Source organism: Garra rufa, chromosome 5 (assembly GCF_049309525.1).
Source record: "Garra rufa chromosome 5, GarRuf1.0, whole genome shotgun sequence".
Taxonomy (NCBI): Eukaryota; Metazoa; Chordata; class Actinopteri; order Cypriniformes; family Cyprinidae; genus Garra; species Garra rufa.
Genome location: NC_133365.1, coordinates 72,307 through 96,510, shown reverse-complemented (window position 1 = coordinate 96,510; position 24,204 = coordinate 72,307). Strand labels below are relative to the sequence as shown.

At 40.1% G+C, this 24,204-nt stretch overlaps 1 protein-coding gene across 1 annotated transcript in view; it reads right to left on the bottom strand.

Moving 5' to 3' along the window:
- Positions 1 to 10,061, bottom strand: part of ap2b1 (adaptor related protein complex 2 subunit beta 1) — a 45,116-nt gene extending 35,055 nt beyond the window's left edge. The window contains exons 1-4 of the mRNA XM_073839389.1: positions 9,949 to 10,061; positions 9,421 to 9,475; positions 2,619 to 2,724; positions 2,357 to 2,492 (exon numbers count right to left, since the gene is read on the bottom strand). Coding sequence (XP_073695490.1) covers positions 2,357 to 2,492; positions 2,619 to 2,724; positions 9,421 to 9,457 — 279 coding nt within the window. The 5' untranslated portion in view covers positions 9,458 to 9,475; positions 9,949 to 10,061. The remainder of the gene's footprint in view (positions 1 to 2,356; positions 2,493 to 2,618; positions 2,725 to 9,420; positions 9,476 to 9,948) is intronic.
- Positions 10,062 to 24,204: the final 14,143 nt, after the last annotated feature.

Here is a 24,204-nt window from a genome sequence, read left to right as displayed (position 1 = left end):
AGAAATAGTTTTTTAAGGAAAAAACTTCCAGGATTTTTCCCCATATAGTGGAATTCAATGGTGAGCAATGGGTTGAAGGTCCGAACTGCAGTTTCAATGCAGCTTTAAAGGGCTCTACACAATCCCACCCGAGGAATAAGTCTTATCTAGCTAAACGACTGGACATTTCTAAACTAACATTGCTAAACAAATGCTTGTCTTGCACTAGCTCCATGTCTACGACTTACACATTACGTAATAATGTTGGAACGGTAGAGGTGTGTGATATCACGATTTTTGATCGTGGATATGGTATCGTAGTATCGTGATACATTTACTAACGGGACACTGCACTTATTCACAATCACAAATGTACATTATTTGCATCATTTGCATGCTTTAAAGCCTTGGCGGTAAAATAACTTTATTCCGTCCGCGCGCTAAACGCCTGTGAAACAGCACCTGATTACTCAACTAATCTATTATTTGCGTCTGGTTCGCTAATACTGTCAAAAACACACTATAATTACATATACACAGTTGCTGGTTATGTCTAAAGGGAAAGAAAAATGGATGCACGCCTGTATATTAGATGAGTGCAGCTCTTAAAGAGACAGAACTACAAATGCTGCTGATTGTCATTAAAGAGACAGTTCACCAAAAAATGTACTTTATTTGTGTGGACCTCTATGAATTTAGTAGCTGGTGTTGAAGATTTTTATTGGTCAAAATGTGAACTAATCAAGCTACTATTATAATAATGTGTCTGTCTGGGTGTGTAAGGGCCTGCAGGAGAATGGAATGTGCAGACATTGCAAAAGTCACATATGGTGGACCTCATATGACGAAGCTATATGATTTGTTTTGACAATAGACAAAATATATGTTGAGGCCCACTAGCTAGGCCGTGTCCCACTAGACAGGCCAGGGTAAGGAAGAACTTGTTATGTTAGGGGCCTCTAGCTAGTCCATGGTGGGGAAGAACATCTGTTTATATTAATAATGGTAAATCCAAGGACCCCCAATAATAATTCAGTTAGTTCTCTACGGATGGCTTGGCTAGGTTGTTTCGGCAGCAGAGCCTGGTTTTCTGTAGGGTGCCCGGCTTGATTGTTTCGGCAATAAAGTCTATTGTTTTTGGTATCAAAACCCAAGGCTTAAGACTGTTTCTTCAGTCGAAGAAAATGGAAACCACAACACTGGTCCACTCTGACTTTAATAGTGGGGAAAAAATAAATAAAATACTATGGAAGTAACTGGGGACCAGCAACTGTTGTTACCCACATTCTTCAAAATAGGTTTTATGTTCAACATTTTTTATGTTTAAAAAAAAACCCTCAAGATTGAGAAAATGATGACAGAATTGTGATTCATTTTTGGGTGATGGTAGGCTAGTAAAAAAAAACACAAAGAAAAAAAATCACTCACTGCTCTTGACTGAACTTTAATACAGTTGCTTTAATAAGAGTCAATGTATGATTTATGTATATAGTGTGTATATTATTTAATTTTCATATTTGCTAATTCAATGTCCTGAATGCTATTGCTAAATACACCTAATGTGCCTGAGAATTAAATCACTGTTGTAACATGTAGCCTTTGTTTGTTCTTTTTTTTAATAACAAAGATAAAATAATGTCAACAATTTTTATCTTCACCCACTTTGGCCTAAACATCTGCCATTATTTTTGTTTTATATTTTGTTACCTTGTAAGGTTTTGGTTATAAAATAAAGAAAATAGTTTGGCTGTACTGCTCAGACAACTTGTAAAATAGAAAAACCAAAACGACAAAGAATTGTGATAAAATCGTGAATTGTAATATTTCTGAAAAAAAAAATTGTGATATGATATTTTTGCCATATCACCCACCCCTTTGGAAAGGTTATGCACAGTTAGTTCTTCATCTTTGTACTTTGGTTCAAAAAGGTAAGGTATAGAAAAAATCTCATGTTTACCACATCACTGTTTTACCTTTTTTTGGAAAGGGCATTTGACTTTCTTTGCACGTTCACTTTGTAAACACTGGCTACTGTACTTCTGCCTACATCACGTGTGACCTTTTCAACATGTGAAGGTCGGGATGGTGCAAGACCAGCATTTGTAGTTAAAATGTATATAAATGTTTATTGTTTTATAAAAATGACTGATTGTTTTGATAGATGGGATCATGTAGAGCCCATTGAAGCTGCATTGAAACTGCAGTTTGGATCCTCAGCCTGCTGATTCCCATTAAAGTCCACTATATGGAGAAAAACCTGGAATGTTTTGCTCAAAAAAACTTATTTTCAACTGAAGAATCAAAGACATGAACATCTTGGATGACATGGGGTGACTCAATTCTGGAAGTGAACTGATCCTCTAACAGAAATTCTTACCTTGACAAAGCTGTTAACGGCCATGATGGCCATGTCAGGTTGACTCTTGGCATAGTTCATAAGGTACAGGTAAACCAGTTTCTTCAGCTCCAGGTTATCGGTCTGCATGCAGTTTACCACATCTGGAAACAAGGAACTAAAGAAACAGGAAAAACGGTATTGGATTAACCATTATAGTCATATGAACAATCTTTTATCAAATGTGGGAAGTACGAGTGGATATTTGATTCCGTAGTGGTGATAAACGAGTCACTCAAAGCACCTGACATCCTTGCCCACTGTCATGGCTGCAATGACTTTCTTCACTGCCTCTTTCCTCTTCTCCTTCTTCTCATTGTTCAGCTCAGCCTTTAGCTCAAAGATTTCACCTGAAACAGAGAGTAATATGATTAGTGCTCATCTGAGCTGAGGTTTTCAGAGAATGATGCTGATACGAGTTCTATGGAACAGAATCAAAGCATTAAATTTACATTTATTTTACACTTGTACACTATATTTAGTCAAAGTGAACTCAGAAATATTTGATTACTATTTTACCACTATTCTTTAAAGCAAATAGCTTGCCTTTTTAGTTTTTAATAGTTTTTCACTATTAAATTAATCAAAGATGATTGCTAGAATATAGATTAAAATATTAAAATATGAACATTCTAAACTTGTCACAGCATCATAATTTTTGTTACTGTATGGCAGTGGTTCTCAATCCTGGTCCTGGGGGACCCCTGCTCTGCACATTTTGCATGTTTCCCTTATTTAACACCTGATTGAGATCATCAGCTCATGAGGAGAGAGATCCATGAACTGAACTAATCAGCTAATGATCTCAGTCAGGTGTGTTAAATAAGGGAGACATGCAAAATGTGCAGAGCAGGGGTCCCCCAGGACCAGGATTGAGAACCACTGCTGTATGGTATCTGCATTATGCCATTGCCATGGGATCATTTCCACTGCGCAATTGCCTAAAGCAGGGCATCTTGTTTCTAAACTTTACATTACATTAGTTATTTTAACTAAAAATTCAAGCTGATAATGAAGCTGAAAACAAACTAATTTACAGAAATTAGGGTTGGGCATCTAAGGTATAATGCCGATCCGATACGCATCTCGATACAAAGTATCCGATCCGATATATTAACGATACATTTGTGGCATATTGCGATGCAATACGATACGATTCACACCCATATCACGATACGATGCGATAATTCAGCGCTAACTAATTAGATCAAGTTTATGTGATGATGTGAAAGAGGATGCGGTGCCATTGAATGAGTTTGATTATTTATTAACCAAGTAAAACCAAGACTTTTTGATTATATATATATATATATATATATATATATATATATATATATATATATATTAGACAGATTTAAAGCTCCGGAATTCTTTAATTCAGACATTCTAAACAACTACAGAGTACTTTTTCTAAAGTAAGTGAACCTGCCAAACAGAACAACAGGGAGATGCCAAAATACCACTCACTAAACCTGTCCATTTGAACTGGACTGACCGAATATCTACTGTTTGTATCCATCATAAAATGAACATACAAATGAAAAATACAGCAAATACATTCTATATCTGTTGATGCTGGTGCTCATATGTGCATAAACACCACTGACCCTTACAAGATCCACCTCTATGGGTGAGCCTCCATTATAAAACACTCACAAGACATTCATTTTGACAACTATGCAAATATTTAGAAATTTCACACAAAAATACTATGGATCAGAGCCCCGAAAGCATGACTAGTTCATGAATCAACAGCGGACTTATGCGTGCCTAGACTCGATATGCAAGAGTGTCATTGTTACTATTACTCTGGTCGTCTTTACTTTTACATTAGTGCGAGGGTTTGTTTCATGCAGTCAAGAGATGAAGTAGAGACCCGTTTTTCCGCGGGGGTATGGGTTACTTTTATCTGCAGGAGCGGGCAGGAGCGGGACAAAAAAATCAGTCCCTTGCAGGTCTCTGATGATGTTTGCGTGCCGCGGTTGAAAGTTTTGAGCCGCCGTTCAGTCTGTATGCGATGAGGCTTGCTGCGCCGAGTCCAAAGCAATCAATCACAGAACACGAAAGAGGCCGTGCTTTGACCATTTTAGGATAAAATTTAAGTTAATTTTAAGCCATCTGGCGGGCCACCGGTTGAGAATCCCTGCTCTATGTGACTTTCTGGACACGCCCCGGTCTCTGTAGTGTTGTGATAGGCTACGTCATTCACGCAGCAGTGAAATGAGACGTGCTTGAGAAGCAGTTCAGAGGGGAGAAAACAATCTAACAATATTTTTCCACTTTCTAAATAATAAAAGTATGTCTACTAATGATTATAAAGAAATAAATCGGGATTTACCGACGCAGAAATGTTAGAAACGATGCATCGCGATACAAATGCCAATTTGTATCCGATGCGCACTTTTTAAACCGATGCATCGCATCGTTAACTTTTTAAACCGATGCACCGAGTGAATCGGGGAATCTTCCCATCCCTAATGAGTGTGCAGAGAGGCATACCGCCCATTTTCAAATTTTTGAGCCAAACTGATTTACAATTCCATTCCATGATCATTGGAGAAACAAAACTGATAGTCAGTAGAAAGTCAGTGCCTTTTGGTGAATTTTACATTTTGAAGCCAAAATTTGTATTTTAGCCTATCTGATTTATATTCAGTGAGTTTTTTTATGTGTGGGTGGTTGGGGAAACCTGTCCAACATTTCACAAAATATCAAATTGACAAAACAGATAGTTTTATAAAATATGCACACTACCACTCAAAAGTTTTTGAACAGTAAGATTTGTAATTTTTTTAAAGAAGTCTCTTCTGCTCACCAAGCCTGCATTCATTTGATCCAAAGTACAGCAAAAACAGTAAATTTTGAAATATTTTTACCATTTAAAATAACTGCTTTCTATTTGAATTTATTTTAAAATGTAATTTATTGTGACTTCAAAGCTGAATTTTAGCATCATTACTCCAGTCACATGATCCTTCAGAAATCATTCTACAATTCTGATTTGCTGCTAAAAAACATTTATTATTAGTATTGTTATGTTGAAAACAGGAGTAGAATTTTTTAGGTTTCTTAATGTCTTAACCATCACTTTTGATCAATTTAAAACATCCTTGCTAAACAAAAGTATTAATTTATATAAAAATACTGACTTCAAGCTTTTGAATGGTATAGTGCCGGGGTCGTCAACTGGATCCGGATCGCAAGATGCGTCCATGCAGACCGTGAAAGCTTTTGACATTATTATATAAAAAAATGCCAAACGCTAATTTCTGATAAAAAAAAATTATATCAAGCACACCAGGGTCAGCGTTTGGGTGCAATCTTCAGTTCAGCGATGAGAGCAGAGATCGGCGCATTGTGTACAGACAGAAGTAGCTTTCAGTGAGTGAAAAACGTTGATGGAAAACGCATTATGTTGGGGTTACGTCGCAAAATATTGTAAATATATCTTTTTATACTGTATTTTTATACATATTTATGTTTTAAACCATGAAGGTGAGCCAATGGATATCACACAAGCAAAGTGAAAACTGCGCAATATGTTAAAGTGAAAGTAAAAACAGCGCTTTCAGCGTCTGTAGTGCACATTCTCTCAGAGACAATGATAGACGAATATATGCTGATATTAATTTACTTCCCTAATATTTCTCTTGTGCGCCGAACACAGTGGGGAAAAAAATAAAAAGAAACTTTTTCTGTAGGCTAGGGTTGTTTTTGAAAGTCGGTGTTTAAAGTGCCCCTATTATGCCATTTTAAAGGTAGTTAATATTGTTGTAATAGTCTCTTAAAACAGGTTTACATGTATGCAAGTTCAAAAAACACTTTAGTTTTCTCCAAAATTAGATTTATTTTTACCCCGTTTCTAAATGATTCGTAAACGACTCGTTTGAAGCAGTTCGAAGAATCAGTCTCTCTAAACCCCTCCTTTCCGTGAGCCCTCACCGCTGTGATTGGTCAGATGGTGCAGTCCTTTTGGATTGGTCTACCGCTACAGCGCAAAACGAAACGCCCATTGGCATAACTGAATGACAGCTGCGGAGACCTGTTAATGCATAGAAAAGATAGCCTCGATTTTACCCTATCAATTCGAGCCGGAGTCTGACGATGAAACGGTTGAAGTGTCACATCGACAAGAAACTGTTTTGCAAGCACGACCGGAGCAGGACGTTTCTCAGTGGATATGTTAACTGTGGAAAGTGTTTGCAATTTGCTTTTGTAAGCGAACCGGGCACACCTCTACGTTGTGAACTTCAACACTGTACAATCCATAACACTGCGTTAAGCCATCGTTTATCATTATCATTACTTAAACTAATAAGGCAGACAGACAGTCAAGCTGCATCAATCACAAGACTTTTTAGACTACATTGCACTCACAGCTGAACAACAGAACTACAGAAACGCAAGTTAGCCGGTTACCAAGACATGTGCGGGGTTGTTACACACCATAACGTACACAAAGACGTATTTTGAACGATCGCTAGAAAATACAATTATTAATCATACTTACAGGCAGAAGTTCAGAGGAGCAAGCCGGTCCAAATAAACTGGGCACTGATCCATTTTTTAAAACCAAGCGTTTGGTGAATCTCGCGTTGTAACGTTACTCCCCAAGATTAGAAAAGCAGTCATCAGTAAAATGACGCGAACACAACACAAGATTGGAATTGGACTGCTGAGGTGTTGAAAAAATTAATGTTAACCACTGATAGTTTCATCTTTCGGAAGGGCATATAAAACAAATTCACTCTCACAGGCTGTCACAGCGCAGGGCGTCTTCTTGACATGATGTAATCCACGTGAAAATGGTAGGCCTACTGTTTGTGGGCGGGCAAGTTGTTTGCGAAATTGAACGTGGGCGGACATTACGCAAATGTGTAGCTCGTGACGTGTGGCCGTTACAGAAAAAAGATTAGAATTGCTGACGACTCGTTTAGGCGAATGTGAGCCGACTCTTTTTTTTGATAGACAAAAACTTTATTTATAGTGCACTGTCGGCGTCACAACTTTGCAGATAGTTTATGTTCACATACAGCTACATGACACACTACATGAAATATCATATTTGAAAAGGCATAATAGGGGCACTTTAAAATAAAGCTCTTAATTTTTCATTGATGACTGAAGTATTATTAGGGGTTAAGAAAGTCTTAATTATGATTTCAGGTTGTCTTAAATGTGGGGACTTAAAGACAAGAATTGCTTTATAAGAAACTTTATAAGGCTATCCATTGAATAAATATGAGCGCTGCAGTTTCAAAGTCAGCTGCGGCGCTGCTTTGTGTACCATTCTGATAGCGCCTCCTGCTGGAAGAGAATGATCTGCCATTTTTAATCAGCTTGTCTGCTGTTGTTAAAAAGACCAATGTAAAAAAAATTAATCCATGGTTTTAAGCAGCAAACACGTAGAATTGTAAATGTGAACTGATGGATCGACAAGATCATGTGTTATACAAATTTAAAAAATGAAGGCAGTAAGATATATATGTTAATTAATATAATACTTGATTGGCAATAATTTTTTTAATTAATATAAGAATTGATATTTTTTACTCTTGAAGGCTGGAATGTGAAGTTTATAATTTAAGAAATCTTTTTTTGTTTTGTGAAACCTGCATTTGAATTGTAAATTAAGTCATTTTTTTTATTTTTTGTTCAGGTCTTTAAAAAGGTATTTAAATGTCTAGAATTTACGATAAAATATGCTGCAGATACCCTGGTCTCGCAAAAAAACATAAATAGTTTTTTATATATAATTGTCCGGACCTCGGCTGGTGAGCAGGGTTCATTACTGGACCTCGAGCCGTTTTAGTTGAAGACCCCTGGTATAGTGTATAATGTTACAAAAGCTTTTTATTTAAGATAAAAACTGATCTTTAAATCTTTTTATTTATCAAATAACCTGAAAATTCTACTCAGCTGTTTTAAATATTGAAAAGAATAATAATAATTTAAAAAACTCTCACATTTCTGGGATTCTCAGCAGCATAAGTCATAGTTAGGTAAAATTCAAGAACAGTGAATGGGAGAGTACCACAAATATATTTTGGCATTCCCATTTGCTCAAATAGCAAAAGAAACCTCCACAATAGTGTTTTTTTACAACTTTCAATACTTGATACACATCAAGAGAGACTGCTATCGGCAGTCAGATAAGATAACAAAGTCAAATTTACCATCCATCCTATAGACGTGGCATTAGAAACACCCTCGCATTAGCGTTAAATTGTTGTTTTTTTTACTTGATGAAAAGGTGATATAATACAAAGTATAGTGTTATAAAAAAAATCTATATATATATACAAATTTCAAGGATTTACGAGGATGATGACTGTTGAAACACGTCATCACAGTCTTGAAAAGAGTCAGATAGAATGACTTCTGAAGGATCATCTGACACTGAAGACTGGAGTAATGATGATGAAAATTTAGCTTTGAAATCAAAGGAATAAAATTACATATTAAAATAGAAAACAGCTATTTTAAATAGTAAATATATTTTATAATTTTACTGGTTTTGCTGTACTTTGGATCAAATAAATGTAGGCTTGTTGAGGAGAAGAGAATTCTTTAAAAAACATGAAAAATCATCAGGGAATCTATTTCATAGGTAAGATGCATTTTTCAGAAGGACTACAGAAACCAACCTCTGACTGACAAAAATATGCTGCCAAACAACCTTTGTTGTCCAGTGCTATTAGTTTAAATTCATTAGTTTCTATAAACTACAAAATAAATGGAAGACTGAATCAATGCAAGCGTACGTATTGTGGAATGCAGACAATATCTTATTAATAATGTATGCTTGGTTCATAATGTAAAAGTAAATAATTTGATCTGAACACATTGTAGTAATTACTACAGTAAAGCAGTAAAGTTTTATTACACCACTAAACTATCATGACTCCCATTCATAGAACGAAATACTAGAACTGAACATATGTAGTCTAAAACACAGACAGAAAATATAATTGTTTAGGGGTTTTCTTCTTATATCCTATTACCATCCTATATCGTAAATTAAGAAATTTAAGGTCTTTACTTGCCTTTTTTGTTGGTGGTAAAATACTTGGAGTCAGTCATTCTGACAGCTTCTCAGAGCTGAAAAGAAGGAAATCATTTCAAGTAAACAAAGCATATTTAAATATAAATATTTTAACAAGGAATTAAAGCAACAATATAATGTTAAACTATCCGTGGCAATTTTCATGACATGAGAATGCTGATTAGAAATTTGAAACATGTCTGTAAATCCTAATTTACACAGGAAACCATTAGGGACAGTTATGTAGACCACTTGCTATTTGAACACACAACAACAGAGTAACGCAACCTTGCATTACAAAGGACTACATAAACTTAAAATATATCTCAAACCTAGTATTTGCTGCTGCAATTCACAAATGTAATGCCTGTTAAGTTTATTAATTGGGCGTGACCCAAAAATGATCCAGCTATGCTAGGCTAGTGAAAACCTTGGAAGCAGGAGCTTTATCGACTGAAATACAGACATCTGCCCTGTCTAAATTATAATGCAAACAATTGATGAAAACACAAAAAAATGAGATACGCACAAGGGATGTAAGAATCGACGCGATGTACAACAATATTCCGTTATTGGAGCACTTCCCGGCGAGATGGAAGATGCGGTTGCTGCCTCTGCTTGGTCGGCGCTGGAAGATGGAGCGCACCCGGAAAAACAAAATGAAGCGCGGAACCAACAAACGAGAGGAACGTGTGAGATCGGAGCCACACAGACGCTACACCGGATGCAGAGGACTTTCATAGGGTATGTGGCTGGCTGCAATCATCCACCATCCTCAAGTAAATGGGCTTTATACAAGCCTGTTGAGTTTAATACATTGTTTCACAAGGTCATGTTAGATAAAATGCCGCAGGAGATATCACGACAAATGTTATTGGTCTCATATTGCGTGGAAACCAATGAGTGGGCTACAAAAATCTAGACTAGATTACAAAATATTTGTGACTGCGTGTCTCCAAAGAAAGTCCCTTTTTACTTTTGATTAAATTTATTTCTGTTTTGTTACATTTCATCATTTGAACACTGTTTCATATATACACTCCCGCTCAAAAGTTTGAGATCAAGACTTATGTTCCTTCAGAAATAATTCTAATATGCTGATTAATTATTAGAATTGCCAATATTGGAAACAGTTGTGCTGCCAAATACTTCTTGTGAACCTTCTTTTTTTTCAGGATTCTCTGATGAATAAGTTAAAAAGAACAGCATTTATTCAAAATATAAATCTTTCCTAACAATGTAAATCCATGCCATCACTTTTTATTAATTATAAATAACACATCCTTGGTTAATAAAAGTAATAATTTCTTTCAAAAAAAAAAAAAAGAAAAAATACAAATTTACTGACCCCAAACTTTTGAACAGTAGTGTATATTGTTTGAAAACCTTTCTATTTTAAATAAATGCTGTTCTTTTTAACATTTTATTGATCAAAGAATCCTAAAAAAAAAATATCACAGGTTCCAAAAAAACAAAGAACAACTGTTTTGAACATTGATAATAAATCAGCATCTTAGAATGATTGCTGAAGGATCATGTTACACTGAAGACTGGAGTAATGATACTGAAATGTAGCTTTGTATCACAGGAATAAATTACATTCTAAAATATATTCACATAGAAAACTGTTATTTTAAATTGATTTTTTTTTTTCAGTATTTTTGATCAAATAAATGCAGCCTTGATGAGCATAAGAAACGTCATTAAAAAACTTTAAAAATCTTACTGATCCCAAACTTTTGTGTATACATTTCTCACCTTTCTGTAGTTGATTCACCTGCACTGTAAAACGTTTTCACCAGATTTTACTTAAAAACCTAAGTTCAGCAGCTGCCTTAAGTTTACAAGTCATTTTAACTCATTATAATAAAAATTAGTTGATTTAACTTGTGAGTTTAAATTACTTACATTGATTTAACTTAACAGTTTAAGGCAGCTGCTAAACTTAAGTTTTTAAGTTGAAACTTGTGAAAACTTTTTACAGTGTGGTTCATTTGATAATTTTAAAAACTGATGGGACATACTATGCTTAAACGGACTATTCAGATTTGTGAAATTTCACAGTACATTTTTTGTCTGTTAGCCCATCCAAATCTTGCTTTGTAAAACCTTTTACTGATTTATTTTGCTCCTTCATATGGCTACTGTAAAATAATAGTGACCTAAACCATAAGGCATACAATTTCTAAAACTGGCCATCTATACAAGTCATATTTGACTCGTATAGATATTCTAATTAGGGGCCAAGCCCGAAGGGCTGTAGCCCCTATTGTATCTGTAGGCGTTCTTTATTATTATTATTATTATTCTGCTCGTCCAATGGGAGTCTATGGCAGCCCTATGAACGCAATATAGGAAAATGATGAAAATTGGCACAAATATAGTCATGACCATAAATAGTAATCTGACCAAATTTGAAGTCCCTAGGACCGACTCTATAGCGCCACCACTAGTCCAAAAATTCAACATAAAAATGCTAATAACTCCTGAACCCCTAAATCTAGAAAAATGAAACTTAGTAGACATGATTCCTCTCATCACGCTGATCACATTGAATACCTTACATTAAGACTCCACCCATTACAGTAGCGGCCATTTTGAAAAGTACTGTAATCAGTCTATATGCTACTCCTCCTTCAAAGTTGATCCAATTCTTCTCAAATTTGGCTCAGATGATCTCTAGACTGAGCTGAACAGACGATACTAAGCCAAAAAATTTTAGTCATTTTTGTTCAAAAGTTATGATGTCGCAAAGTTAACGAGGTTGACCCAAAATTGGTTCAAAGGCTATATCTCTGCCAAACTTTAATCAATTGAACTGAAACTTGGTATGCTTCATTAGCACCATGGTCTGAGGGTCCATGCCAAAGTTGGGAACAGCGCCACCTATGGGTCATGAGATAGCAAAAAAGCATATATTAGCTTATAACTTTTGAATGCTTAGTCAGAAATTCAATATATTGGTGTCAATGGATTCCTTGGGCTATGCCGAATCTGAGGATATCAATTATGCTAGGATTGACTGAACCATGTGTCCGCCATTTTGAAATATGACATAAATTGCTATATTTTTTCAACCATTTGACATATCTGCACAAAAATCACTAGGCGTCATCAACACAATGTCCTGGAGGTACCTCAGAAGTTTGAAGACAGCGCCACCTACTGTTTCAGAGGTATAATGATTCTTACAAAAACGCTTATAACGTCTGAAAACATTGTCCAAATTTTGAAAACTTTATATCGTTTTATTCCCTGAGTTATGCTTATTCTGCCAATGTCTCATTTGTCATTTTCCAGATATTTGACTGTCAGCCATATTGAAGTAAATGAAAATCAGTTTTTCCTCTACTCTTTCCTCAAATTTTTCCCAATTTTGTCCAAAATCTGGTCTTATGATCTTCGGACCAATACGCACAGAAATGACTAAACAGATTTTTGATATTCATTACCGTTCCTGAGAAATACCTCTCCAAAGTTGACCGTGCCTGTGTTTGTTGATTTATGCTAGTTAGCTTAGCATACAAATTGGTTAGCATGGTAATTATTTGCCATTCATTTTAATGTAGCTCTTTAGCTATCAGATCAACCATAAGCTACTTTATTATTAAGTAATCTTAGTATGCTAATCTGTCTACAACGCTTAGTCGTTCTTTTGTGAGCTCATTCTCTCACCCCTAAACCTCTCTTCTGGAGCCAGTTGACTGTGGGTGACCTGAGTGGCACACTATGCTAAGCCATTGGATCCAAAGCACAAAGTCCGTTGTGCTGTGGGTTCGAGTCCCGTATGGTGCAACTTAATACAATTGTGCATAGCGTTGTGCTGTTTTGATTCCTTTATTATCCAGATCAGCATTGTACTAATCTGTATTGCTCCTGGATTAAACAAATGTCTTTTTCTCAGCCAATAGGAGTCTATGGCAGCCCTATGAACGCAATATAGGAAAATGATGAAAATTGCCACATTTATAGTCATGACAATAAATAGTAATCTGACCAAATTTGGAGTCCCTAGGACCAACGCTATAGCGCCACCACTAGTCCAAAAATTCAACATTATAATGCTAATAACTCCTGAACCCCTAAATCTAGAAAAATGAAACTTAGTAGACATGATTCCTCTCATCACGCTGATCACAATCAATACCTTACATTAAGACTCCACCCATTACAGTAGGGTGGTAGAGAGGTGAAGGACGGTAGAGAGGTGAAGGGCGGTAGAGGGTTGAAGGGTGGTAGAGGGGTGAAGGGCGGTAGAGGGGTGAAGGGCGGTAGAGGGGTGAAGGGTGGTAGAGAGGTGAAGGACGGTAGAGGGGTGAAGGGCGGTAGAGGGGTGAAGGGTGGTTGAGGGGTGAAGGGCGGTAGAGGGGTGAAGGGTGGTAGAGAGGTGAAGGGCGGTAGAGGGGTGAAGGGCGGTAGAGGGGTGAAGGGTGGTAGAGAGGTGAAGGGCGGTAGAGAGGTGAAGGGCGGTAGAGAGGTGAAGGGCGGTAGAGGGGTGAATGGCGGTAGAGAGGTGAAGGGCGGTAGAGAGGTGAAGGGCGGTAGAGAGGTGAAGGGCGGTAGAGGGGTGAAGGGCGGTAGAGGGGTGAAGGGCGGTAGAGGGGTGAAGGGCGGTAGAGAGGTGAAGGGCGGTAGAGGGGTGAAGGGCGGTAGAGGGGTGAAGGGCAGTAGAGGGGTGAAGGGCGGTAGAGAGGTGAAGGGCGGTAGAGGGGTGAAGGGTGGTAGAGAGGTGAAGGGTGGTAGAGAGGTGAAGGGCGGTAGAGAGGGGAAAGGGTGGTAGAGAGGGGAAAGGGTGGTAGAGAGGTGAAGGGTGGTAGAGAGGGGAAAGGGGGTAGAGAGGCGATAAGGTGGTAGAGAGGTGAAGGGTTGTAGAGAGGTGAAGGGTGGTATAGAGGGGAAAGGGGGTAGAGAGGTGAAGGGGGTAGAGAGATCAAGGGTGGTAGAGGGGTGAAGGGCGGTAGAAAGGTGAAGGGCGGTAGAGAGGTGAAGGGTGGTAGAGAGGTGAAGAGTGGTAGAGAGGTGAAGGGTGGTAGAGGGGTGAAGGGCGGTAGAAAGGTGAAGGGCGGTAGAGAGGTGAAGGGTGGTAGAGAGGTGAAGGGTGGTAGAGAGGTGAAGAGTGGTAGAGAGGTGAAGGGTGGTAGAGAGGGGAAAGGGGGTAGAGAGGCGATAGGGTGGTAAAGAGGCGATAGGATGGTAGAGAGGTGAAGGACGGTAGAGAGGTGAAGGGCGGTAGAGGGGTGAAGGGCGGTAGAGGGGTGAAGGGCGGTAGAGGGGTGAAGGGCGGTAGAGGGGTGAAGGGCGGTAGAGAGGTGAAGGGCGGTAGAGAGGTCAAGGGTGGTAGAGAGGGGAAAGGGGTAGAGAGGCGATAGGGTGGTAGAGAGGCGGTAGGGTGGTAGAGAGGTGAAGGGCAGTAGAGAGGTGAAGGGTGGTAGAGAGGGGAAAGGGGGTAGAGAGGTGAAGGGTGGTAGAGAGGCGATAGGGTGGTAGAGAGGTGAAGGGTGGTAGAGAGTGGAAAGGGGTAAGGACAACGCTAAGTTGTGCTTTTGTGAGCTCATTCTCACTCCTAAACCTCTCTTCTGGAGCCACTTAACTGTGTGTCAACTCAGTGGCACACTCTGCTGACACACTGCCTCCAAAGCTTGAAGCCTGTTGTGTTGTGGGTTCGAGTCCTGCATGGTGCAGCTTTATGCAATGTTATGCTGTTTTGATTTGTTTGTTATCCGTGTTGCGTTCGGCGGCTTGGCCCCGTAATCGCTGCTTGCAGCTATATTAGCGATTGTTTTTGTATTTTTTTCTTCTCGGCCAATAGGGGTCTATGGCAGCCCTATGAACGGAACATAGGAAAATGATGAAAATTTGCACACTTATAGGTATGACGATGAATAGTAATCTGACCAAATTTGGGGTCCCTACGGCCAACTCTATAGCGCCACCAGCAGTTCAAAAATTTACTTTTCAAATGGTTATAACTTTTGAACCCTTTGCTGTAGAAAAATGAAACTTAGTACAGCCGATTCCTCTGTTCATGCTGATCACATTCAATAGTTTACATTAAGACTCCACCCATTACAGTAGTGGCCATTATGAAAAGTACAGTACTCAGTTTTTTTGCTACTCCTCCTGCAAAATTGGTCAAATTATTCTGAAAATTGGCTCAGATAATCTTTGGACCGAGACGCACAGAAATGACTGATCAGAATTTTTTGACCTACTGGTGAAAAAAAAAGTTATGATGTTGTGAAGTTAACGAGTTCGACCCAAAATTGGTTCAGAGGCTATATCTCGGCCAAACTTTGATCAATCGACACAAAACTTGGTTCACTTTGTCATCTCCATGTTCTGATGGTCCATGCCAAAGTTGGGAACAGCGCCACCTATGGGTCGTGAGATACAGAAAATGCACATTTTTACTTATAACTTTTGAAAGCTTTGTCCAAATGATGTTATTTTAATGTCTTTAAATTCCCTGGTTTATGCCGATTGTGATAATGTCTCATTTGTCACTATCCATGAATGTGCCTGTCACCCATATTAAAGTAAATGAAAAACAGTGTTTTTGCTACTCTTCCTACAAATTTTGTTCCATTTTGTCCAAAATCTGATCAGATGATCTTTGGACCGAGCCGCACATGAATGACTGAACAGATTTTTGATATTCACTTCTGTTCCCCAAAAATACCTCTGCTAATCTGTCAACAATGCTAAGTCGTACTTTTGTGAGCTCATTCTCACTCCTAAACCTCTCTTCTGGAGCCGATTGACTGTGTGTCAACTGAGTGGCACACTCTGCTAAACCACTGGCTCCAAAGCTTGAACCCAGTGAAGTTGTGGGTTCGAATCCCATGTGTTACAACTTTGTAAAATTGTGTCACTTGTAGCCATTTGCTGAAGTTCTACCATTAACAACTCAAGTCTCTGTAAAATTCAAAATCAATGTATGATTTGCATATGGCTAATGACTTGAAAAATTCAAATTTGGTGTGTTGCAAGTTTTTGACCATTGGAATTTTTTAAACTTTCAAATTAAATCCAAATAAGCCAATGGTTAATAGGCAAAAGGGCGGTAGAGAGGGGAAGAGCAGTAAAGTGTGGAAGTGCAGTAGAGCGGTTGGGTGGAAAGCATGCTAAGTTTGGTGAGTTTAACCCCTTAACCGTCACCCGTCCGCTCTTGATCTCTAAAATACTAAAACTAAAACGGAAGCTAAACTATATAAAAACTATATATTAATGTACTTATAAAATAAAACTGAAGCTAAAACAAACAAAATCGTTAATGAAAACTAAATTTGAAAACTCTATTAAAATAAAAGCAATTTAAACAAAAAGCAAAACTATAATACCCTTGGTCTGAAAGCTGTATTTTCACGTCAGTGTTCAAAAATGACAGTGACAGCTAAGGGGTTAAAAGCATCTAAGTAAAATCCAACCTTTACACAAGCCAAAGCAGCCACAAAGGCTTGGCCCCGTAATCGCTGCTTGCAGCTATATTTAGGGGCCAAGCCCGAAGGGCTTAAGCCCCTATTGTATCTGTATGTTTTCTTTTTAGGGGCCAAGCCCGAAGGGCTGTAGCCCCTATTGTATCTGTAGGCGTTCTTTATTATTATTATTATTATTATTATTATTCTGCTCGTCCAATAGGAGTCTATGGCAGCCCTATGAACGCAATATAGGAAAATGATGAAAATTGGCACAAATATAGTCATGACCATAAATAGTAATCTGACCAAATTTGGAGTCTCTAGGACCAACTCTATAGCGCCACCACTAGTCCAAAAATTCAACATAAAAATGCTAATAACTCCTGAACCCCTAAATCTAGAAAAATGAAACTTAGTAGACATGATTCCTCTCATCACGCTGATCACATTGAATACCTTACATTAAAACTCCACCCATTACAGTAGCGGCCATTTTGAAAAGTACAGTAATCAGTCTATTGGCTACTCCTCCTTTAAAATTGATCCAATTCTTCTCAAATTTTGCTCAGATGATCTCTAGACTGAGCTGAACCGAAGAAACTAAGCCAAAAAATTTTAGTCATCTTTGTTCAAAAGTTATGATGTCGCAAAGTTAACAAGGTTGACCCAAAATTGGTTCAGAGGCTATATCTCTGCCAAACTTTAATCAATCGAACTGAAACTTGGTATGCTTTATTAGCGCCATGGTCTGAGGGTCCTTGACAAAGTTGGGAATTGCGCCACCTATGGGTAATGAGATAGCAAAAAAGCATATAATAGCTTATAACTTTTGAACGGTAAGTCAGAAAATCAATATATTGGTGTCTCTGGATTCCTTGGGCCATGCCGAATCTGAGGATATCAATTATGCTAGGATCGACCGAACCATGTGTCCGCCATTTTGAAATTTGACATAAATTGCTATATCTTTTAAACCATTTGACATATCTGCACAAAAATCACTAGGCATCATCAACACAGTGTCCTGGAGGTACCTCGGAAGTTTGAAGACAGCGCCACCTACTGTTTAAGAGATATAACAATTCTTTCAAAAAAGCTTATAACTTCTAAAAACATTATCCAAATTTTGAAAGTTTTATATAGTTTTATTCCCTGGGTTGTGCTGATTCTTTTGATGTCTCATTTGTCATTTTCCAGAAATGTGACTGTCAGCCATATTGAAGTAAATGAAAAACAGTTTTTCCCCTACTCCTTCTGCAAATTTGTCCCAATTTTGTCCAAAATCTGGTCATATGATCTTTGGACCAAGACGCACAGAAATAACTAAACAGATTTTTGATATGCATTACCGTTCCTGAGAAATACCTCTCCAAAGTTGACCGTGCCTGTGTTTGTTGATTTATGCTAGTTAGCTTAGCATACAAATTGGTTAGCATGGTAATTATTTGCCATTCTTTTAATGTAGCTCTTTAGCTATCAGATCAACCATAAGCTACTTTATTATTAAGTTATCTTAGTATGCTAATCTGTCTACAACGCTTAGTCGTTCATTTGTGAGCTCATTCTCTCACCCTTCAACCTCTCTTCTGCAGCCAGTTGACTGTGGGTGACCTGAGTGGCACACTCTGCTAAGCCATTGGATCCAAAGCACAAAGTCCGTTGTGTTGTGGGTTCGAGTCCCGTATGGTGCAACTTAATACATTTGTGCATAGCGTTGTGCTGTTTTAATTCCTTTATTATCCAGATCAGCATTGTACTAATCTGTATTCCTCCTGGATCAAACAAATGTCTTTTTCTCGGCCAATGGGAGTCTATGACAGCCCTATGAACGTAATATAGGAAAATGATGAAAATTGGCACAATTATTGTCATGACAATAAATAGTAATCTGACCAAATTTGGAGTCCCTAGGACCAACTCTATAGCGCCACCACTAGTCCAAAAATTCAACATAAAAATGCTAATAACCCTTGAACCCCTAAATCTAGAAAAATAAAACTTAGTAGACATGATTCCACTCATCACGCTGATCACATTCCATACCTTACATTAAGACTCCACCCATTACAGTAGGGTTGTAGAGAGGTGAAGGACGGTAGAGAGTTGAAGGGCGGTAGAGGGGTGGTAGAGGGGTGAAGGGTTGTAGAGAGGTGAAGGGTGGTTGAGGGGTGAAGAGCGGTAGAGGGGTGAAGGGCGGTAGAGGGGTGAAGGGCGGTAGAGGGGTGAAGGGCGGTTGAGGGGTGAAGGGCAGTAGAGGGGTGAAGGGCGGTAGACGGGTGAAGGGTGGTAGAGAGGTGAAGGGCGGTAGAGGGGTGAAGGGCGGTAGAGGGGTGAAGGGTGGTTGAGGGGTGAAGGGCAGTAGAGGGGTGAAGGGTTGTAGAGAGGTGAAGGGCGGTAGAGGGGTGAAGGGTGGTAGAGGGGTGAAGGGCGGTAGAGGGGTGAAGGGCGGTAGAGGGGTGAAGGGCGGTAGAGGGGTGAAGGGCGGTTGAGAGGTAAAGGGCGGTAGAGAGGTCAAGGGGGTAGAGAGGGGAAAGGGGGTAGAGAGGTGAAGGGTGGTAGAGAGGTGAAGGGCGGTAGAGAGGTGAAGGGCAGTAGAGGGGTGAAGGGTGGTAGAGGGGTGAAGGGCGGTAGAGGGGTGAAGGACGGTAGAGGGGTGAAGGGCGGTAGAGAGGTAAAGGGCGATAGAGAGGTAAAGGGCGGTAGAGAGGTCAAGGGGGTAGAGAGGGGAAAGGGGGTAGAGAGGCGATAGGGTGGTAAAGAGGTGATAGGGTGGTAAAGAGGCGATAGGGTGGTAGAGAGGTGAAGGGCGGTAGGGAGGCGATAGGGTGGTAGAGAGGTGAAGGATGGTAGAGAGGTGAAGGTGGGTAGAGAGGGGAAAGGGTGGTAGAGAGGTGAAGGGTGGTAGAGAGGGGAAGGGCGGTAGAGGGGGGAAAGGGGGTAGAGAGGTGAAGGGTGGTAGAGAGGGGAAGGGCGGTAGAGGGGTGAAGGGCGGTAGAGATGTGAATGGTGGTAAAGAGGGAAAAGGGGGTAGAGAGACGATAGGGTGGTAGAGAGGGGAAAGGGTGGTAGAGAGGTGAAGGGTGGTAGAGAGGGGAAGGGCGGTAGAGGGGGGAAAGGGGGTAGAGAGGTGAAGGGTGGTAGAGAGGGGAAGGGCGGTAGAGGGGTGAAGGGCGGTAGAGATGTGAATGGTGGTAAAGAGGGAAAAGGGGGTAGAGAGACGATAGGGTGGTAGAGAGGGGAAAGGGGTAAGGACAACGCTAAGTTGTGCTTTTGTGAGGTCATTCCCACTCCTAAGCCTCTCTTCTGGAGCCTCTTTACTGTGTGTCATCTCAGTGGCACACTCTGCTGACACACTGCCTCCAAAGCTTGAAGCCTGTTGTGTTGTGGATTCGAGTCCTGCTCTGTGCAGTTTATAAAATTGTGTGCAATGTTATTTTGATTTGTTTGTTATTCCGTGTTGCGTTCGGCGGCTTGGCCCCGTAATCGCTGCTTGCAGCTATATTTTATTATTATTATTATTCTTCTCGTCCAATGGGAGTCTATGGCAGCCCTATGAACGCAATATAGGAAAATGATGAAAATTGGCACAAATATAGTCATGACCATAAATAGTAATCTGACCAAATTTGGAGTCCCTAGGACCAACTCTATAGCGCCACCACTAGTCCAAAAATTCAAAATTAAAATGCTAATAACTCCTGAACCCCTAAATCTAGACACATGAAACTTAGTAGACATGATTACTCTCATCACGCTGATCACATTGAATACCTTACATTAAGACTCCACCCATTACAGTAGCGGCCATTTTGAAAAGTACTGTAATCAGTCTATATGCTACTCCTCCTTCAAAGTTGATCCAATTCTTCTCAAATTTGGCTCAGATGATCTCTAGACTGAGCTGAACAGAAGACACTAAGCCAGAAAATTTTAGTCATCTTTGTTCAAAAGTTATGATGTCGCAAAGTTAACGAGGTTGACCCAAAAACGGTTCAGAGGCTATATCTCTGCCAAACTTTAATCAATTGAACTGAAACTTGGTATGCTTCATTAGCACCATGGTCTGAGGGTCCATGCAAAATTTGGGAATAGCGCCACCTATGGGTCATGAGATAGCAAAAAAGCATATAAATGCTTATAACTTTAGAACGGTTTATCTGAAAATTAATATATTGGTGTCTGTGGATTCCTTAGGTCATGCCGAATCTGAGGATGTCAATTATGCCAGGATTGACTGAACCGTGTGTCCGCCATTTTGAAATTTGACATAAATTGCTTTATCTTTTAAACCATTTATCTTTTAAACCATTTGACATATATGCACAAAAAAATCACTAGGCATCATCAACACAATGTCCTGGAGGTACCTCGGAAGTTTGAAGACAGCGCCACCTACTGTTTCAGAGATATAACAATTATTTCAAAAAAGCTTATAACTTCTAAAAACATTATCCAAATTTAGAAAATTTTATATAGTTTTATTCCCTGGGTTGTGCTGATTCTTTTGATGTCTCATTTGTCATTTTCCAGAAATGTGACTCTCAGCCATATTGAAGTAAATGAAAAACAGTTTTTCCCCTACTCCTTCTGCAAATTTGTCCCAATTTTGTCCAAAATCTGGTCATATGATCTTTGGACCAAGACGCACAGAAATAACTAAACAGATTTTTGATATGCATTACCGTTCCTGAGAAATACCTCTCCAAAGTTGACCGTGCCTGTGTTTGTTGATTTATGCTAGTTAGCTTAGCATACAAATTGGTTAGCATGGTAATTATTTGCCATTCTTTTAATGTAGCTCTTTAGCTATCAGATCAACCATAAGCTACTTTATTATTAAGTTATCTTAGTATGCTAATCTGTCTACAACGCTTAGTCGTTCATTTGTGAGCTCATTCTCTCACCCTTCAACCTCTCTTCTGCAGCCAGTTGACTGTGGGTGACCTGAGTGGCACGCTCTGCTAAGCCATTGAATCCAAAGTACAAAGTCCGTTGTGTTGTGGGTTCGAGTCCCGTATGGTGCAACTTAATACATTTGTGCATAGCGTTGTGCTGTTTTAATTCCTTTATTATCCAGATCAGCATTGTACTAATCTGTATTCCTCCTGGATCAAACAAATGTCTTTTTCTCGGCCAATGGGACTCTATGACAGCCCTATGAACGCAATATAGGAAAATGATGAAAATTGGCACAATTATTGTCATGACAATAAATAGTAATCTGACCAAATTTGGAGTCCCTAGGACCAACTCTATAGCGCCACCACTAGTCCAAAAATTCAACATAAAAATGCTAATAACCCTTGAACCCCTAAATCTAGAAAAATAAAACTTAGTAGACATGATTCCACTCATCACGCTGATCACATTCCATACCTTACATTAAGACTCCACCCATTACAGTAGGGTTGTAGAGAGGTGAAGGACGGTAGAGAGGTGAAGGGCGGTAGAGGGGTGGTAGAGGGGTGAAGGGCGGTAGAGGGGTGAAGGGCTGTAGAGAGGTGAAGGGTGGTTGAGGGGTGAAGGCGGTAGAGGGGTGAAGGGCGGTAGAGGGGTGAAGGGTGGTTGAGGGGTGAAGGGCAGTAGAGGTGTGAAGGGCGGTAGACGGGTGAAGGGTGGTAGAGAGGTGAAGGGCGGTAGACGGGTGAAGGGTGGTAGAGAGGTGAAGGGCGGTAGAGGGGTGAAGGGCGGTAGAGGGGTGAAGGGTGGTTGAGGGGTGAAGGGCGGTAGAGGGGTGAAGGGTCGTAGAGAGGTGAAGGGCGGTAGAGGGGTGAAGGGTGGTAGAGGGGTGAAGGGCGGTAGAGGGGTGAAGGGCGGTAGAGGGGTGAAGGGCGGTTGAGAGGTAAAGGGCGGTAGAGAGGTCAAGGGGGTAAAGAGGCGATAGGGTGGTAGAGAGGTGAAGGGCGGTAAAGAGGGGAGAGGGGGTAGAGAGGCGATAGGGTGGTAGAGAGGTGAAGGGTGGTAGAGAGGTGAAGGGCGGTAGAGAGGGGAAAGGGTGGTAGAGAGCTGAAGGGTGGTAGAGAGGGGAAAGGGTGGTAGAGAGGTGAAGGGTGGTAGAGAGGGGAAAGGGGGAAGAGAGGTGAAGGGTGGTAGAGAGGGGAAAGGGTGGTAGAGAGCTGAAGGGTGGTAGAGAGGGGAAAGGGTGGTAGAGAGGTGAAGGGTGGTAGAGAGGGGAAAGGGGGTAGAGAGGTGAAGGGTGGTAGAAAGGGGAAGGGGGGTAGAGGTGTGAAGGGCGGTAGAGAGGCGATAGGGTGGTAAAGAGGCGATAGGGTGGTAGAGAGGTGAAGGGCGGTAGAGAGGGGAGAGGGGGTAGAGAGGCGATAGGGTGGTAGAGAGGTGAAGGGTGGTAGAGAGGTGAAGGGCGGTAGAGAGGGGAAAGGGTGGTAGAGAGGGGAAAGGGTGGTAGAGAGGTGAAGGGTGGTAGAGAGGGGAAAGGGGGTAGAGAGGCGATAGGGTGGTAGAGAGGTGAAGGGTGGTAGAGTGGTGAAGGGCGGTAGAGAGGGGAAAGGGGGTAGAGAGGTGAAGGGTGGTAGAGAGGGGAAACGGGTAAGGACAACGCTTAGTTGTGCTTTTGTGAGGTCATTTCCCACTCCTAAGCCTCTCTTCTGGAGCCACTTTACTGTGTGTCAACTCAGTGGCACACTCTGCTGACACACTGCCTCCAAATCTTGAAGCCTGTCGTGTTGTGGGTTCGAGTCCTGCACTGTGCAGTTTATACAATTGTGTGCAATGTTATTTTGATTTGTTTGTTATTCCGTGTTGCGTTCGGCGGCTTGGCCCCGTAATCGCTGCTTGCAGCTATATTAGCGATTGTTTTTGTATTTTTTTCTTCTCGGCCAATAGGGGTCTATGGCAGCCCTATGAACGGAACATAGGAAAATGATGAAAATTTGCACACTTGTAGGTATGACCATGAATAGTAATCTGACCAAATTTGGGGTCCCTATGACCAACTCTATAGCGCCACCAGCAGTTCAAAAATTTACTTTTCAAATGGTTATAACTTTTGAACCCTTTGCTGTAGAAAAATGAAACTTAGTACAGCCGATTCCTCTGTTCATGCTGATCACATTCAATAGTTTACATTAAGACTCCACCCATTACAGTAGTGGCCATTATGAAAAGTACAGTACTCAGTTTTTTTGCTACTCCTCTTGCAAAATTGGTCAAATTATTCTGAAAATTGGCTCAGATAATCTTTGGACCGAGACGCACAGAAATGACTGATCAGAATTTTTTGACCTACTGGTGAAAAAAAAAGTTATGATGTTGTGAAGTTAACGAGGTCGACCCAAAATTGGTTCAGAGGCTATATCTCGGCCAAACTTTGATCAATCGACACAAAACTTGGTTCACTTTGTCAACTC